This window comes from Pteropus medius, unplaced genomic scaffold (genome assembly GCF_902729225.1).
Source record: "Pteropus medius unplaced genomic scaffold, Ma_sr-lr_union100, whole genome shotgun sequence".
Taxonomy (NCBI): Eukaryota; Metazoa; Chordata; class Mammalia; order Chiroptera; family Pteropodidae; genus Pteropus; species Pteropus medius.
The window spans coordinates 8,400,509-8,417,338 of NW_024349225.1; the positions used below are offsets into that span (position 1 = coordinate 8,400,509).

Below are 16,830 nucleotides of genomic sequence, written 5' to 3' on the forward strand. Positions count from 1 at the left end.
TCTGCTTTCCCTTCTCCCTCAGTGCAACCTTTAGGCTTCTTTTTGAGTAAATATCGAACACGTTTGGTCTGGCCTTGAATTTACTTGGTTCTGTGCTTTCATTTATAAGTTTGGATTTTTTCTTGCTTAGACAAATGTGCTTTTCCTTTCTCTGAAATAGAAGACTTTGGTCCAAAGTGTGTCGACATTTATGGTTTTGTAATTAGAGAAAGCTCCTACTCTAATAGGAGCAGGTGAGTCTAGTTTGGACCTTCAGGTGTTTGGAGGTTTTGGATGGGTATGGGGCACACAGTCTCAGGGGTGAAAACGTAGGTATTTACAGTGGTTTGTGACTCTCCAAAACTCAGAGGTACCTTACAAAATATCTCACCTTTTTAGAGTTAATTCCTCTTGTTAGGGAAATAGCGAATTAAAATCAATTAAATTTATTTAGAGAAGTTAATTTTAGTTAAATTTAATTTTACTTAGAGTAGCGATGATGAAAAAATTGAGAAATGCTGGTGTAGAGAAAGGGATAAGATGCTGTTGCTTTTATATTTTATGACAAGTCTTACTGAGTTTTTAAAATTAGCAGTCCTTTTTATCAATCATTACTTATTAGCAAAGCACTTTGCTGAGTTTCATTGGACAGAGACACATAATTGTCATATCTAGTGATAGAAGTAACACTAACAGTTGTATCTTGTGTACTTCCCATTTGTTGATTTTGATTTACTGTCTGTGCCTCCAAGAGCTTGCAAAATAGGAAGTATAAACAGCAAAAGAAGTGGAACGTGTTTTGCCTTACCAGCACTGAGTTGCAAATTTAAACAAGTTATTGTTTGCCTTTGAAGTTTAAAAAAATATAAACAACCTTGTAAAGTGAGAGCATTCAGGCATAGTTGATAAGTATAAAAAGGTAAAATTTTTTTGAAAAGTGGTTTGGGAATATGTATCATGAGCCTCAAAAATGTCCTTTGACCTGAAAATTTGTTCTAATGAAGTAATATTAAATAGAGAAAAATTTGGGGTGGGGGGGTACAACATACATATAAGTGTTATTTGGTGATAGGCCCAAATTATAAATGATGGTACCTTTGTAAGACGGAATATATATAACCATTAAAAAGAATGCTCTTGAAGATTTATAAGAATATAGGGAAATTTTTATTGTATAGTTTCTAAAAGCAATGAATACTTTTTTTGTATGCTTATTAATGTCTCAGCAGTACTCGGCTCTCTTGACCGTCCCCTCCCTCAAGCAGTCACCCTTCTCAGCCTTGGGTGGTTTTCTCTTCCTTCTTTGCTGGCCGTTATTAGTCTCCTTTGCTGCTTCCTCCTCTTTTTGTTCTGTAAACGTGGGAGTTCTTCAGGGTTTGTCCTGGATCCTGGACTTTAATTTTAATTAAAAAGTTTTAAATTAACATACAATAAAATTGACCTTTTGGGGGGGGCGGGGAGGGCATACAGTTCTGTGAGTTTTAACCCATGCATGGATTTGTGTAACGATCACCACATTCAGGATACAGATTAATTACCTCACCTCCTCCCCCAAAAACCCATGTCACACCTTTCCCTCTCCTAAGCCCTGGCAACCACATGGTTTTGTCTTTTGCTCCTGGCTTCTTTGGAAAATTTGGCATAATGCTGTGATCCATCCAAGAGGTGTGTATCAGTATTTCATTTTCTGTTGCTTAGTAGTATTCCACTGTATGGATATACCACCGTTTGTTTATTCATCTGTGTAAGACATTTGGGTTGTTTCCAGTTTGGGATATTATGAATAGAGCTGCCGTAAAATCTGTATATAGGTTTTGTAGGAATGTAAGTTTCCATTTCCCCAGCATAAATATCTAGGAGTGGGATTGCTGGGTCACATGGTACGTGGATGTTTTACTTGACAGGAAATTGCCAAATTGCTTTCTAGAGTGGCTGTACCATTTTGCATTCCTCTCAGCAATGGATGAGAATTCCAGTTGGTTATCACTTGGTATTGTTAGTCACTCTGATAGGCATGTAGCAATATCTCATTGTGGTTTCAATGTGCGTTTTTTAAATGGCTGCCGATATTGAACATCTTGTTATTTCTGTATCCTCTTTGGCGAAGAGAATTTTTATCCATTTTTAATTAGGTGGCTTGTTTTCATACTGTTGAGTTTGAGAGTTCTTTATATATTCTGGATGCACATCTTTTGTCAGGTATGTAATTTGCACATCTTTTCTGTCTACAGCTTATCTTTTTATTATTTTAGAGAACAAAAGTCTGGTTTTGCATTTTGTTGTTTTACCTTTTATGCTTTATTTATAAAACAGCTTTATTGAGTTATGACTTGTAGTCCATTAAACTTGTTTTAAAAGGTGTACAATTCATCACTTCTTGGCCTTTTGGCTAAGATCAAATGTAAAAAGTATACAATTCAGCACTTGTTAAATATATACATAGTTGTGCAACCCTCGCCACAGTCCAGTTTTAGCACATTTTACCCAAAATTCTCTGGTACTAGTTTGTAGCCAGTCCACATCCCTGCCCCAGTCCCAGGCAACCACTGATCTTCTTTATCTTCTGTATTTGCTCTTTTTGGACACTTCATATGAATGGCATCATGCCATGTGTAGACTTTTAATCTGGCTTTTTTTCACGTAGCATAATGTTTTTAGTGCTTTATGGAGATAAATCCACATATCATAAAATCTACCTATTTAAAATATATAATCCAGTGGTTTTAGTATATTCATAGAATTTTTCAACCATCAGCACAACACTTTCATCCCCACAAAAGAAACCCCATAGCCATTAGTTAGTCATTCCATGTTTCTCCCCAGATGCCAGCCCTAGGCTACCACTAATCTATTTCCTGTCTCTCTGAATTTATGAATTCTAGACATTTTAGGTAAATGGAATCACACAATATGTGTTCATTTTGATTGCCTTCTTTAACTTGGCATAATTTTTTCAAGGTTTATATACGTTACAGCATGTATTAGTACTTCATTCCTTTGTATTGCTAACTAATTTTATTTGTCTTTTAATTGTTGGGCATTTCAGTTGTTTCTGCTTTTGACTGTTTTGAATAATGCTGTGAACACATGTTCAGGTTTTTGTGTGGACATATGTTTTTATTTTATTTTTAGCTTACTTATGTGATTATATTTGAAGTGAATTTCTTTTAGATAGCCTGTAGTTGGATCATATTATATACATCTTCTGACAATCTGCCTTATAATTATATTTAGACCATTTTCATTTAATGTAATTATTATATATTTAGATCTACCATTTTATATATTTAGATCTACCATTTTTTTTTGTTCCTGTTTCCTGCCTTCTCTTGGATTATTAACATAGTTTTTCAATATTTCATATTAATTTGTGTTTTTTGCTGTATCTCCTTGTATCAGTATTTTAGTGATTGCTCTAGGGATTTCAGTGTACACCTTGCTTTTCACAATCTATGTAGAATCAGTATTTAACCACCTCAAGTGAAATATGGAAACCTTACCATATATTTTTTTCTCCCTCTTTATGTTATAATTGTTACATGTTTTCATTCAAAACCATCAAACATGTTTTAAACAACTCAAGAGTAGTCTGTTCTATTTATGATTTCCATTTCTCTTTAGTCTTAATGTTCCAGTTTCATCGTGGTATGGTTTTCATCTTGCCTGAAGAACTACTTTAGATCAGGTCTGAGTTCTCCCTTTCAACTGAGATTGTCTTTATTTTATTTCACCCTTATTTCTGAAGGATATGTTTTGTGGATATAGAATTTTGAGTTGACAGTTTTTTCACTGAGCACTTTAGATAATATTTTCTCACTTTTTGGTTTCAGCTGAGAGATCTGCAGTATTCACATCATTACTCCCCTGTAAGTTGATCCTGTACTTTTGTTGGGACTCTTCTCTCCCTAAATGACCTTACCAGATACCATGTATATGCTGATGTCTGCAGCCCAGGATCTTCTCTGAGCTCCAGATTTATATATTATAATTATGTCTCTCAAATTTACTTGTCTATGGTGGGGCTTTTGATTTATACTACTATTGCTTTTGAGTGAATTACATGGCCCATTTACTCAAGCCTGCAACCTGGCAGCCATTCTTTATTTTCTCTCACTGTTTCTTATATCCAAGTAGTCTGCAAGCCCTGTTGATTCCATCTCCAAACTAGATTTTAAAATTCTTCCACTTTCTTTGTCTTCACTGACACCATTCTATTCCAGGCCGACACGATCCCATTACTGAACTACTGTGTATTTTCCTGTTTCTAATTTTGTTCCCCATATAATCCATTTTTTTTCACCTGGTAACCAGAGTGGTCTTTTACAAAATGAAAGCCAGCTTAAAACTGTTCATTGAATTTCTGTTGTACTTGGAATAGAGTCCGAAATCCTTAAGTGCTTGGTCCGGCTGGCCCGTGCCTACCTTACCAATAACGTCTTTTCATGCACCTCTTCTGACTTTCTCAGTTATAGCCACACTTTGTATTTCCTCCTCAGATCAGGCTCTTTCCTAACCTCAGGGTTTTTACAGTTGCTGTGTTCTCTCATTTTAGGTCTTTCTTTTGCTTCTTTTGCCTTAGCTTGTCACCTTCTTTTAAAAAATAATTTTATATACTCCTTTAATAAGAATAGTGTTACCGTCTTTAAAGTAGTGAAATTCCTACCCCATCCTATTATCTTTTATCTCTTATGGACTTTTTTTTGCTTAGCACCTGATACCTCCTGCCTAGCAAAGTACTTTGCACATAGTAGCCACTCAGAATTGGCTGAAAAAAATGAATCATTATGGAGATTAACAGAGCCAAATGCAAAAGGTATCAATATTTTAATAAGTGGGAATATAGAAGTGGGTGTTGTCTTTTTACATATAGTTCCCAAATTTTCTGTAATGAGCTTTTATAAACTTGAAAACAAACCATTTTAAAAATGAAAATATGCCTTACTACTAATAATTTTGTCGACTTTAATCTTCTTAGACTCATTTATCATTTTTTGTTGATTAGTTTTTCATACATTTTTCATTTCATTCTCTTAAAGGTTTAAGAGGTATTAGTTTAGATAATTAAAAGCAACAGAATCACAAAAGAATATTAATATTTTCTTTATTTTGTAGTGTCTTTATTTTTCTACTTTTCCAACTACCTGTAGTCTTTCAAATTTCATTTCCCACAGAGCTGTTTAGTACCTTTTTTCTATGCCTTTGATGACTTAGCCTTTTTTTGAACCTTGCCTAATTTCTGTTGTGGGAGTTATGTAGGTTTTTTTTTCTTTTACTTTTTTTTTTTTTTTTGAGATGTATGACTACAGCCAAGCAGCATTTAATGTGAGGGTGCTCTTGATGTCCTATCATTATTGTAACTATTTTTTTCTTACCCACAAATTATAAATAGAAATGTAATTATTGTCTGAACTTGGCTTTGTAGGGAAATGTTGAACTATTAAGGATTTTTTTTTAGGGGAGCCTTATTCAGTTTGTTCTGTATAGTATTCAGAGGAAGATCAACATGCTTTGGTGAAAAGTGTATGTTGATTTCTGTTTGTGTATGATAGCTTACAGCATAAATGTCTGGTTGCCTAAATAGGAGTTGAACACAGAAACAGTACTGATTAGTTCTCTAAATTCATAAATGAACTATTTAAATTTATATAGACATTTTCACATTCATAATCCAGAATTTTAAAAATCTTACTGTTTATTCCAAATTGTCCTCATTTAAGAGTGTGATGATTGACATGAAGTATTATGCAGCTATACATAGGAAGAGAACTATTTTTGTATACTTCTATGGAGTGATCTTAGAGGTAGATAAGTGAGAAAAGCAAAGTGGATGGAGTGTGAAATATCCTAGTGATTAAGAAAAGGGGAGGGGATGTGAACGTGTGTCCATTTATGTTAAAACTGAAACCAAAGCCTACAACTTAGGTTGCCTCTAAGGGAGGAGTGGATAGGTAGAGTGACGTACGCCTCATTCTGTGGATTCACCTTTGGAACCATGTGAATATTTTATGCAGTGAGATAACAATTTAAAAAACAAAGCTAAAAATTGAAAATAAAATGAAACAATTTTCTTTAGTGTATATCCTAGTGGCAGCAGTTCTCAGAATTTGATTGTGTTCAATACACTCCTGTGTTGATATTTGCACCGACGGTGCCAAAGCACTGTAGGTAGAACTGTTTATGCCCTAATAGAAGTCATCATAATGGCACCAAATTGTACCCAGTAGTCATTGCATTTGTCACTGCCGCATTCTTGCAGTTAAAATGGTTTTTTTTTTAAGAATTTCCTTGATGAAACAGTTAAAATAATTAATTTTATAGAATCTTGATTTTTAGATACATGTCTTTGTGATATTCCATGTGACAAAATGGGAAATAAGCATGAAGTAAACAAAATATTGTGGTTTTTAGAGAGAGCCTATGTGCAGTTGTTTCGAATTGTTTTGAATTGTGAGCGAAACTGGCTGGTTTTTTTTTTTTTTTTCATGAAACACTATTTTTACTTGAAAGACTGATGAATAACTGTTCAGAATTGAGATTTGGCAGACATTTTCTTGAAAATGAATGAAATGATTACTACTATTTGTTGGGAATGGTGGACTTTGAACTTTTAAGCAAAAATTAGAATCTAATAAAATTAGTAACCATTATGGCAACTTCTCGATATTTAAAACTTTTCTGATGAGATTGGTGGTGTTAGTAATGAATATGATGTATCAGTATTGTATAATAAAATATCAACATTTAGTGAATCAGTATTTCCAGATGATCATGATGTTAAAAGAAATTCCAAGTAGAAGATGGACTTATTCCAAGTACAAGACAGACTGACAAGTTTTAATTTTGACAAGAGTATGAATTTTTTATTTATGTGGTTTCAGATTTCATATTACAGCAGACTTATAAAAAATGACCACTTGTTGAATTTTCGTATACTATCAAAGAAGAATATCCATAATCTGAAAGAATGTTAAAATCTTTTTTAACACCTAAATATCTATGTGCATTAAGAGTTTCACATACTTCAATAAAAATAACATCACAACAGATCATATGTAGAATGAGGATTCAGCTGTCTTATATTAAGCCAGATAGTAAAGAAATTTGCAAAAATGATAACATTCCTCTTACCTCTTAATTCTCTTTTGAGGAGTGGTTTTTTTAAGTAAAATATGTTAACATGAATTTACTGTTATTTTAAAATTAATAAACATTAAAAATTTTCAGTTTTAATTCCAAATATGGTAATGATAGGCATAACAGACATACCAGGTTTTTGAAGACCTCAATACTTTTTATTTTTAAATTTTTTATTGTAAAATATCCATAACAAACTATTTTTAAATATCTTTGTGTACAATTTAGTAAATTTAAGTACAGTCACAATGTCTGTAACCATCCATTTGCAGAACTAGATTTCCAGAACTAGAACAAATTCTAGAGATTTTATATCTAGTAGAATTGTACAATATTTATCTTTCTGTGTCTGATTTATTTCACTTAGCATATTTTCAAGGCTCATCTGTTACAGCCTATATCAAAACTGTATCCGTTTTTATAGTTGAATGACTTCTGTTGTATGTATATGCCATATTTTGTTTATTCATCTTCTCTTTGCTCCTGGTTACAATATAGGAGCATTTGAAAATGTAACTATTACCTAGGAAGACCAGGAGCTGTAGGCCTAAAAAATAAAAAGTAAGGGATTGTAAGATGACAAGGTCCTTGCAATCTGTGAGGTCAACCAAGGGTTGCCTCACCTAAAAATGAAAAATTAAAAAATTAAAAAAATTAAAAAATGAAAATGTTAACTATTAATCATTGGTAACTTAAATAGCAGACTTATTGATTAAATAGTAAATCATGTGATTTGGAATATAGCTATGTATAGAACATGGATTATAAAGCTCTGTTCCCTCCTATTTTTTATAATCTGTGGAAGAAGAAATTCAACCTAGTATTCGAAATCCTGAGTCATTAACTGAGGTAACCATTAGTCACTTAACTCTCTGTTTCCCCATAATGTTAACAATACTGGCTTTATAAAGGTTAATGTCATTGAAAGTATAGCTTTGTTTTTTTATTTATTAATAATTACCTGCATCAGAGTCATTCTTCCTCTAAGGTTATATTATAGTTCTGTTTCAGCTTTATTGAAGGCTGTGTCAGTCCTGCTATCCTATAAATTTACCGTTTTCTTTATTGACCTGGAACCTAACACAGTGGCTGGTACCTAGTAGGTGCTCAGTAAATACATACGGACTCAGTGAGTGTTCTTAGCTGTACAGTTACATTCTTGTATGATTTTGTAGATTATATTCCACTAAGGTCATCCATTATTTGTAGGTGTTACTACTTTAATTCTCATAAGGTACTCTCATATTGAGTTTCTTGAATTTTATTTAACTTTATACTTTATTTAACTTTTTCCTGTATACTAACTAATATTACGCTTTGGCTTTTATAAGTCTTAACACTGAAAAGTTTTTAACACTCTTGTGCCATGTTTTTTTTTGTTTTGTTTTGTTTTGTTTAAACTTTTATTTAGCTGTAGAGCCAACATATTAGTGAAGGCAGTCATTTCCCGGCTTCTGTGCTTATGAATCAGATTGTAACTATTTTTTGACTTCATATTTGTGGTTTCTTGAACTAATTTAAGTGATGCAAAAGATGAGTCTCATTAGGCGTTTCCTCTTTTAAAAGTGTCTTTGGTGTCTTATTGTAAACAGGTTTTCTCCAAGGAGACTTTTCTCTGCACCCTCACGTCATCATCCATTTAGGAATGAAATCCCATCTGTATGCACTGGTCCCTACATATTTTATTACTTGTTACTCATATGTGTGTTGGTTTTTACTTGTTTGTTTGTTTTTTTTCAAAATATTCCTAGAGGTTTTGAAGTAACTCCATTCTGACTCAGTCTTTTGCTAATTACTGGATATTTTCCTTCAGGTTACCCTCCACCCGCTTTGGGACTTGTAAATTCTTACCATTCTATTGGTTCCTTCTGGCCACTGAGTACATGAGTCAGTGTCACATGCATGTGGTATTGCTTGTCAGAGAGTGGAATTCTAAGACTTCCTCTTTACATGGAACAGTTTAACTTTTGTGCTTGTGGGCAAAGGCATGGTCCTCGGGACAGTTCTGCTTCCACCTAATAATTATGGCAGAGATCAGGACACGTCGCTTTGCTGCCTGTGCAGTGAAGCCTCAGAAGCTGCTCTACCCAACTCGACAGGTATGATTCAGAGGTGATAGTTTGGGGGACGGGGTCGGGGAGAGATAATCACAGCACTAAAGTGTGCAGAGAGATTTCAAAAACTTAATCCTATCTACTGGTATCATGAAGTTTCATGTGGTTTTTTTTCCTGGTATTTTACAATACTTGTTGAAAAAAAAGAATAAATAATATGTAGTATTTTGTGGTATTAAGATACGTATGGCTTAATATGAATAATTTAAGCTGTATTTTGAGAATTGTTGACTGGTTCATCCAACCAACCACCTTACATAGTTTTTAAAAGAGGCATTAAAAAGTATTAGCTTCTTAGAGAATATGCAGTCAGGTTAAGTAGAATTCTGGCAAGAGAAGTGTTTGTAAAATATTTGGAAATGCCTAAGCTAAAAATTTTGTACATTAATTTTTCCAATTACTACCTAACAAATTTCTAATTAAAGTGATGAAAGTTATTGAAAGACTAATTGGTAAAAAGTGTTTTTAATAAAATTAAACATTAAATTTAGCAATTATCTCTGAATTTGAGTTTGAGTCTTACTCTGGATTTTAACTTGTTTAATCCTGGCAGTTTACTTTGTACAAGCTGCTATTTCTGTGTTTAGCCTTATTTGTATTGTATCCCGCAAGTGTTTCAGTAGAAAAAGTAATAAAACTACCTTTTCTTAATAGTCATAATGGATTTCTGCTACCTGGGTCCTGTATTCCATAAATGAAAGTCAGTCTTCTGTTGTCTTAAGTGCATGGTCTACCTCTGTAACAATGCTTAATGAAAGATCAGCTCACTCAGTTACCTAATGTATAGTAGTCACTTCACATTGTTCAAAAATGAAACTTTCCCAGCCTACACACTTGCGTTTGGACGGGCGCAGTGCGTCTGAATCATCCAGATGTTTCTGTTTTAACCCGATGGAGAAAAGGGTGTAGACTGGATCCACTCATAACACTGTGACATTTACTTGCCTATAGGATTTCTTTTTGGACTTTCTGCCTTTATTCCGTGCTTTGGTCTCCCCCATTTAGTTCTTTAACTCTGTGATTTTATACGTATTCATTCTTGCCTCAGGAAAATGTTAGGATGTTTTTTTGTCTTGGAAACATTTCCCTTTGTTTTGTGCTAGTGGGTAGGAAGGCGTTTCAGTGGATATCCTGTGCAGACAGATTGTATAGGAAGCTGATCCTTAGTTCTGTCAGAACAAAAGAGTGAGAAGAAAGAAAGGGAGGAAGTTAAGATCTTTGACTTGACCCGAAAATTATAAAACCAGAGATGGATGGGAAGAGGGGGAGTGGGAAATAAAAAAAGTTGTTTACCGACTTGTGGTTCTTTTAGTACTTTGGCCTCAAAAATTACTTCTATCCTGTATTATTTTGTATATTTGAGAAATGTACTGTAGTTTGTTCTGAATATATCTTTATGTAAAATTGTGCTGTAGGTCTCAGTCTCTTCTCCTTTTGTCAAATAGCGTGGTTTTTAAGAAGCTGCCTTGCCTTTAACAATCTTCTTGTGAGCTTGACGATGTTCCTCCTCAGTGCAGATGAACTGCATGTCATAGGCATGTCCTTGCACGTTGACAGCCTGCCACTCTGCTGTCATCAGTGCAGAATTCCTGCTCATCCAGCTTAAATGTGTTCTCTTCTGTGAAACCTTTTCTGACCCCGGAGCTTCGTTTTCTACTCTGTTCTCTCAGAGCATCCTCTGTGTGTAGCAGTGCTCACGGTCCGTTTAGTCACCAGCCTTTTCTGAGAGCATCATGTACACGCACGAGTCTGAGCTCTTGGGATTTATCAGTGAACAAAGCAGACTGGACTCACTGTATAGAACTGATACTCTGGCTGGGGGAGTTAGATTAATATCTGTCCATATAGAACTGATACTCTGGCTGGGGGAGTTAGATTAATATACATGAATAGAGTAATAAGTAAATTGTATATTTTGTGGTAATGGGAGCTGTGGAGAGGAATAAACTGGGAAAGGAGACATGGGGGAGGTGGGAGTACTGTCAGGAATGGATATATTTTACAATAGGACAGGCGAGAATGCCGTACCGAGAAGGTAATGTTTGCGTGAAGTGTCCTGTGGGTATCTTGGGAGGAATGGTTCAGGCAGGAGGTAGAGCCAGTGCAAAGGTCCTGAGGCAGGAGTGTACATGCCTCCCTTGTTCAACTAACAGCGGGAAGGCCAGCGACCAGAGTGAGGTAAACCAGGGGAGGACGAGTAGGAAGATAAATTGGGCGAGACAAGGTGTAAAGGGCCTGGCAGGCCCTTGTGAGGAGTTCAGCTTTTACTCGAAGATTCAGGGAGCCTTCTGAGAATTTCAAGCAGAGTTTCAAGTAACACAATCTGACTTATGCTTTAAAAACTGGCTGATGTGTTGAGACTAGACGGTAGAGAGCAAGGATAGAACTGGAGATCAGGAGTCTTGTGAAATAATCCAGGTGAGAGGTGATGGTGGCGACCGGGCGGTGGCAGTGGAGGGGATGAGAAATGAATAGATTCCGAGTGCGTGTTTGAAGGCAGTGCCAGTAGGGTTTCCTGAGGGATTGGATGTGGTATGTGAGAGTGAAAATGGAACCATGAATGATTCCAAGGACTTTTGTTTTTCCACCCAGCTTTATTGATCATCAACATATAAGATTATGTAAGTTTGTTTATATCATATTGATTTGATACACTTGTGTATTGCAAAATAATTACCAATGTAGCCTTAGCTAATATGTGCATCACATCACATAATTACCATTTCTGTGTGTGTGTGTGTGTGTGTGTGTGTGTGTGTAGAGAGAACATTTACGATCTAATCTCTTAATAACTGTCAAGTATGTAATACAGTATTGTTAACTATAATCATTATGCTGTACATTGGATCCCCAGGACTGACTTACAGCCAGAAGTTTGTACCTTCAAACTTTCAACGTTTTGGCCTAAGCAACTAAATAGATGGAATTGCCATTAACTGAGATGGGGAATTCTGTGGGAGAAGCAGATTTGGAGGAAAGAATGGAGAGTAGTTTTCTTTTATAGGAAGTCCAAATAATGGTTTATAATCTTTATATTCTGAAGCTCAGCATGATATCTAGTGTACAGAAGATGTTCAGAGTTGCCTTCAGTGTCTGCTTGATTACTGCCTCTGACTTGGTCATTTCATCGATAGTACAAAAGTGTGGTTACCCTTGGTTTCTGTTCCTCTTATAATTTCAAACAAGGGAACTTCTACTTAAAAAGAAGGAAATGTACTTGAACTGTTTGATAATTATTAAACAGAGTAATAATCAACAAAATACTGTAATGCATTACTACCACCACTGGTAAGAAACATTTATCAGCATGGATCATGTTATATTTAGTATAAAACCTAATAAATATTATGAATATTCTCTGTACTTATTTTGGCAGTTCTTTTAATAAAGGATTGGCAGTTTGTAGCCCAATGGAAATTCTGCTACAGTAGATAATTTTTCATTAGAATAAAGAAAAACAGTACATGTAGCCAGTTCATATAACATGGTGCTTTGTTTGTTTCGTTATCCTAATTGGTTCTTGGTATATAATAGAACCGTTCCTATTCACTATAACTCTGCCTTTAAACAAAGAGCAACACGTCTGTTTCAAATTAACTTGTCAGAACATGTGGACATATCTTTAGGTTTGCTGTAATATTCTTAATGTAAGACAAAATTTAATTAGCTGTAGAATTTTAAAGATATATTCCTTTTAAGAAGAGAAAGGAATGTAACGAAGTGAAATAAGCTCTAAAATTGGTAGGAGAATGACAGATCCAACCTACAACAGGAATTTCTGTCTGTTTCATGTAGACCGTTATGAAGACATTTTTAAAACATTGGTTAATGCTATTTTAAGATCATCATTTCCCATCACTTACATTTTTGTGTAATTTAGTCATTCAGTTAACAGTTATTGAACACATATTATGTAACTCTTGCTAGAAAAAAAGGTACTATTCTTATGGCAAAAAGAGCACATTGTGAAATTAGGTAAACAAACATGAATTGGGGATATTGTAAAGATAAAGATAGAGGGTATTTAATGCAGCGAGTGTAATGCTCTTGAGACCACAGAGGAAGAGCATGCAATGCTTCCTAGGGGAGGTTATATTGAAGCCGAGTGTTATAAAAAGTAGAAGTCAGCCAGACATTCAAAGAAAGGGCGGGATGAGATGACATTCCAGGTAGACAGAACAGTATGAACAAAGGCAAAAAGGAAGCATCGTGGTGTGTGTGAGTTTAAATTTTGAGGCACGGAGCGGGGACCTGACCCTAAAAAGTCCTAGCAGGCCTTGTTAAGAGATTTTAGCTTGATGGTGAACTATCGAAGAATCTAAGAAGAGTGACGTGGTCGAATTTTTGTCTTGAATAGATCACTTTGCCAGCTGTGTGGAGGATGCATTTGAGGGAGACAAGACTGGAGGCAGTAGTCCAGGTGAGAGACATGGGGGTCCGAACCGAGCATGGGCAGTAGGGATGGAGAGGAGCGACTGGATTTGAAAATAAATGAAACCACAGATTCGACAGTTTTTCTCCTTCAAATGTGATAACACCGATCTTCAATTTGAGTGGAGGGGAGAGAGAAAGAAAAGTGTCGTTGTGTCCCACGGGCCATTAGTGGCATGCGGCTGCTAAAACAGCCCCAGTGGTCAAGGACATCAGTGCTGGAGGGACAGTGTGTTTTCTGTGTGATTGACCTGGGCTGTAAGAAGCAGGCGATCCTTACCTAAGATGGCACAGGGATCACCTGGTGTGTAGTACAATTGAACTTAGGAAGCACACAACCTTGAAGAAACCAGGTCAGACAAGGCTTCAGCCTTTCTATGTGGTAGAAACTCAATAAATGTTCATTATTGGTGATATTTTCTAGAGCCTTCAATTATTTTATTTTACAAACGTGCACCACCTGGGAAAAGAAAATACGGTAATTTTTTTTCCATTAAAACATCGCAAGCTATTATATAGACAGTGCATGGTAATACAAGGATGTTTTGGAATGCCAAGAATCTCTCGTATTGAATCCAAACATTTTTCTGTTGTTTAACAGGTAGTTTTAGGATTTTTTTTTTTCTAGAAGCACTATTTCTACATGTAAATGGAGGGTCTGATTTTATACAATCTGTACTTCCTAAAATCTCTGTTGTCTTTTCCACAATCTGTTTTATATGGAGAGAGTAAGCGAAGGAGGGTAGTTTGGGAGGATTTATAATACATAACTGTTCCTTCTTAAAACCACCACCACCACAATAAAATGTCTTGTATGTTTTATAAAATGAATTGCCATTTCTTTTCGAGACTTCTTTTTTTTCATTTTGAGAAAACTGCTTTTCCTATTAATTTATTTCAGATTTTGGTGAATGCATATAAATCACAGCTAAATGCTCATTTGGTGTTCTTTTCTCTGTCTTATATTTCCAACAAGTAGACTTCTCTCATTCTTCGTGATTCCACAACTCTGCAGTTATGTTCTACCCTGGAGCCGTCAGTCCATGCCAGCGACTGTCAGCACACTGAGATACCATGCATGTGCTGAATGCGAATGAATTTCCAACTGTTGGACTTACTGTGAATTCCCTTCTCTTTTTATGTCTTTCAGAAACCCTCCACCGCCCCTATGGTTGTGATGTTGAACCCCAGGCACTGAACGAAGCCATCAGGTGGAGCTCCAAGGAGAACTTGCTGGGAGCCACTGAGAGTGATCCTAATCTCTTTGTTGCACTTTATGATTTTGTGGCAAGTGGCGACAACACACTAAGTATCACTAAAGGTGAGCTGTGTAACATCCCCTCACTTTTCAGTTTTCATCGGTGGTTAGGAAATAGAGTCTGTTCTAGATTCTGCCTCTAAATTAGTTAGGTGATTCGAGCCTAGATAGTTTTGGTTCATAATTGTCTTTTTAACCTGTGTAATGGATGATGCCACTTTGTCTACTTTAAGGATAAAATGAGATAAAGTACTTTAGAAAAACACTACACAATATATACATACACTTTCCTCATTCTCAGAATTCCATACCATGTGTAATATGCCAGCGTCTGCCACAGAGGTAAGGTAAGGTTTACTGTACACCTCCGCTCAGTGACCGTGGCTCGCCGAGATGGGTCACATTGCCCGACTCCATTGCTACTGAGAGCATCATCTGTGATTCACTGCCTGTCTGGGAACAGTTTACCAGTTTGCAGTGCGATTAAGAGCTTGCATCCAAAATGTAAATCAGCTACATCCCTAAGTGCACTATTTAGTTTAGCTGACATTTTCTTGTTTTGAAGCAAGACTTTCAGCATGAAGAAAGTCATCCAGTGAGTCACAGGCTGGCACAAGCAGCTTGTCCTCCGGACCTGCTGTGAGTAGTCCTGGCCTAGACCACTTCTCTCTGGAGTTTATGTGGGTTAGCGAAAGGGATAGGCAGGGCTTCTGTTGTAATACTCTCAGGTTAGTACTTTATTTCAATAGTGAATTCTTATAAAGGGGAACAGAAAGAACATGACCAAGTGAAATCATCCACTATTGGTTTTTTGAACAAGGACAGAAAATATAGAACTTTCGTAAGAAAGAAATGAGTATAGGACATTGTCATTGGGTACATGAATTGGACTGGTCATTTGCCTAAGCTTATTCTTATCTTTTGAAACTATGAAAGCCTTCTGCTGGGAAAAAATATATTTCAGGATGATATTTAACTAAATGAAATTGTGATTTAAGCGATTATTTATTTGTAAAGTTTAGATGAGGTGTTAAACGGGAGTGGAAATGCCGAATTAAGACAGGCCTCCACTCAAGGAATGTTACCCTTCATTAAAATTTTTACATCAGTTTTTAAAATCCAGCAAGATTAGTCAAAAGCAGAAATCTCTAAAACTCAGTTTCTCAAACTGGATTATAGATAAGTCCCGGAGTAGATGTGATGACATGTGTGCATGTGCCAGATTTCAAAGGAACGGGGCCAATAAAGTTACCTCCTGGTGTTAGTTTACTTCAAGATGGCAGGTAGTTTTGGGGGTGGGATGGTGATGATGTTTGTATGTGTGTGGGGTGTGTGTTTATGTATTGGAGGGACATTTTACCACAAAGTTTTAGGGTAAAACAAAAGGCCTTCAGAGAAATTTTATACTTTGCGATAGTCTCTTTGGACTGCAATACATTCTTATACCTTTATTGACACGTCAGTGGAGAAGTTTGTGACGCGATAACTCAGAACATTGTTTACTAGATATTCTTTGCATGTCAGTATTCTCCAGGGCAGCTCAGTCACCACGGAAACAGTGCTACGGTCTGATTCCTCAGTTGCCAGTTACGGCAGCCTCAAGCTACAGCTCAGTGGTGGGGTTCCCTTTGCCTTGTGGCCAGTGGTGATTGCCCGTAAAACCCACGAAATGCCAGATATTTGTTTCAGGTTCTTATTAATATAAAATGATGTCATTCTAAAGGTTTTTTTTTATTATTATTTTCAAGACAAGATAATCTATTTTAAAAATAAAATTATAATATTTTATTTAGTTCCTTTGTCTTTGAAGATAATATTTTGCTTGAATTAAAAAAGTTCCCCGAGGATTCCTCTGCCAGTGGGGCCTGCGTTTATATCCCGACGGGTCCATTCCCCTGTCAGCTCTCACGATTC

At 35.8% G+C, this 16,830-nt stretch overlaps 1 protein-coding gene across 8 annotated transcripts in view; it reads left to right on the top strand.

Annotated features, from left to right (window-relative positions):
* The window catches only part of ABL2 (ABL proto-oncogene 2, non-receptor tyrosine kinase), an 88,699-nt gene that overhangs the window by 46,998 nt on the left and 24,871 nt on the right, over nt 1-16,830 (top strand). For 2 of the 8 annotated variants that reach the window (XM_039881371.1, XM_039881376.1), the window contains exons 2-3: nt 13,585-13,647; nt 14,809-14,979. In XM_039881371.1, the coding sequence (XP_039737305.1) occupies nt 13,585-13,647; nt 14,809-14,979 (234 nt within the window). Of the gene's footprint in view, nt 1-9,025; nt 9,213-13,584; nt 13,648-14,808; nt 14,980-16,830 lie in introns of those variants that run through there. The other 6 variants (XM_039881374.1, XM_039881378.1, XM_039881372.1 and 3 more) reach the window with 5 other exon arrangements.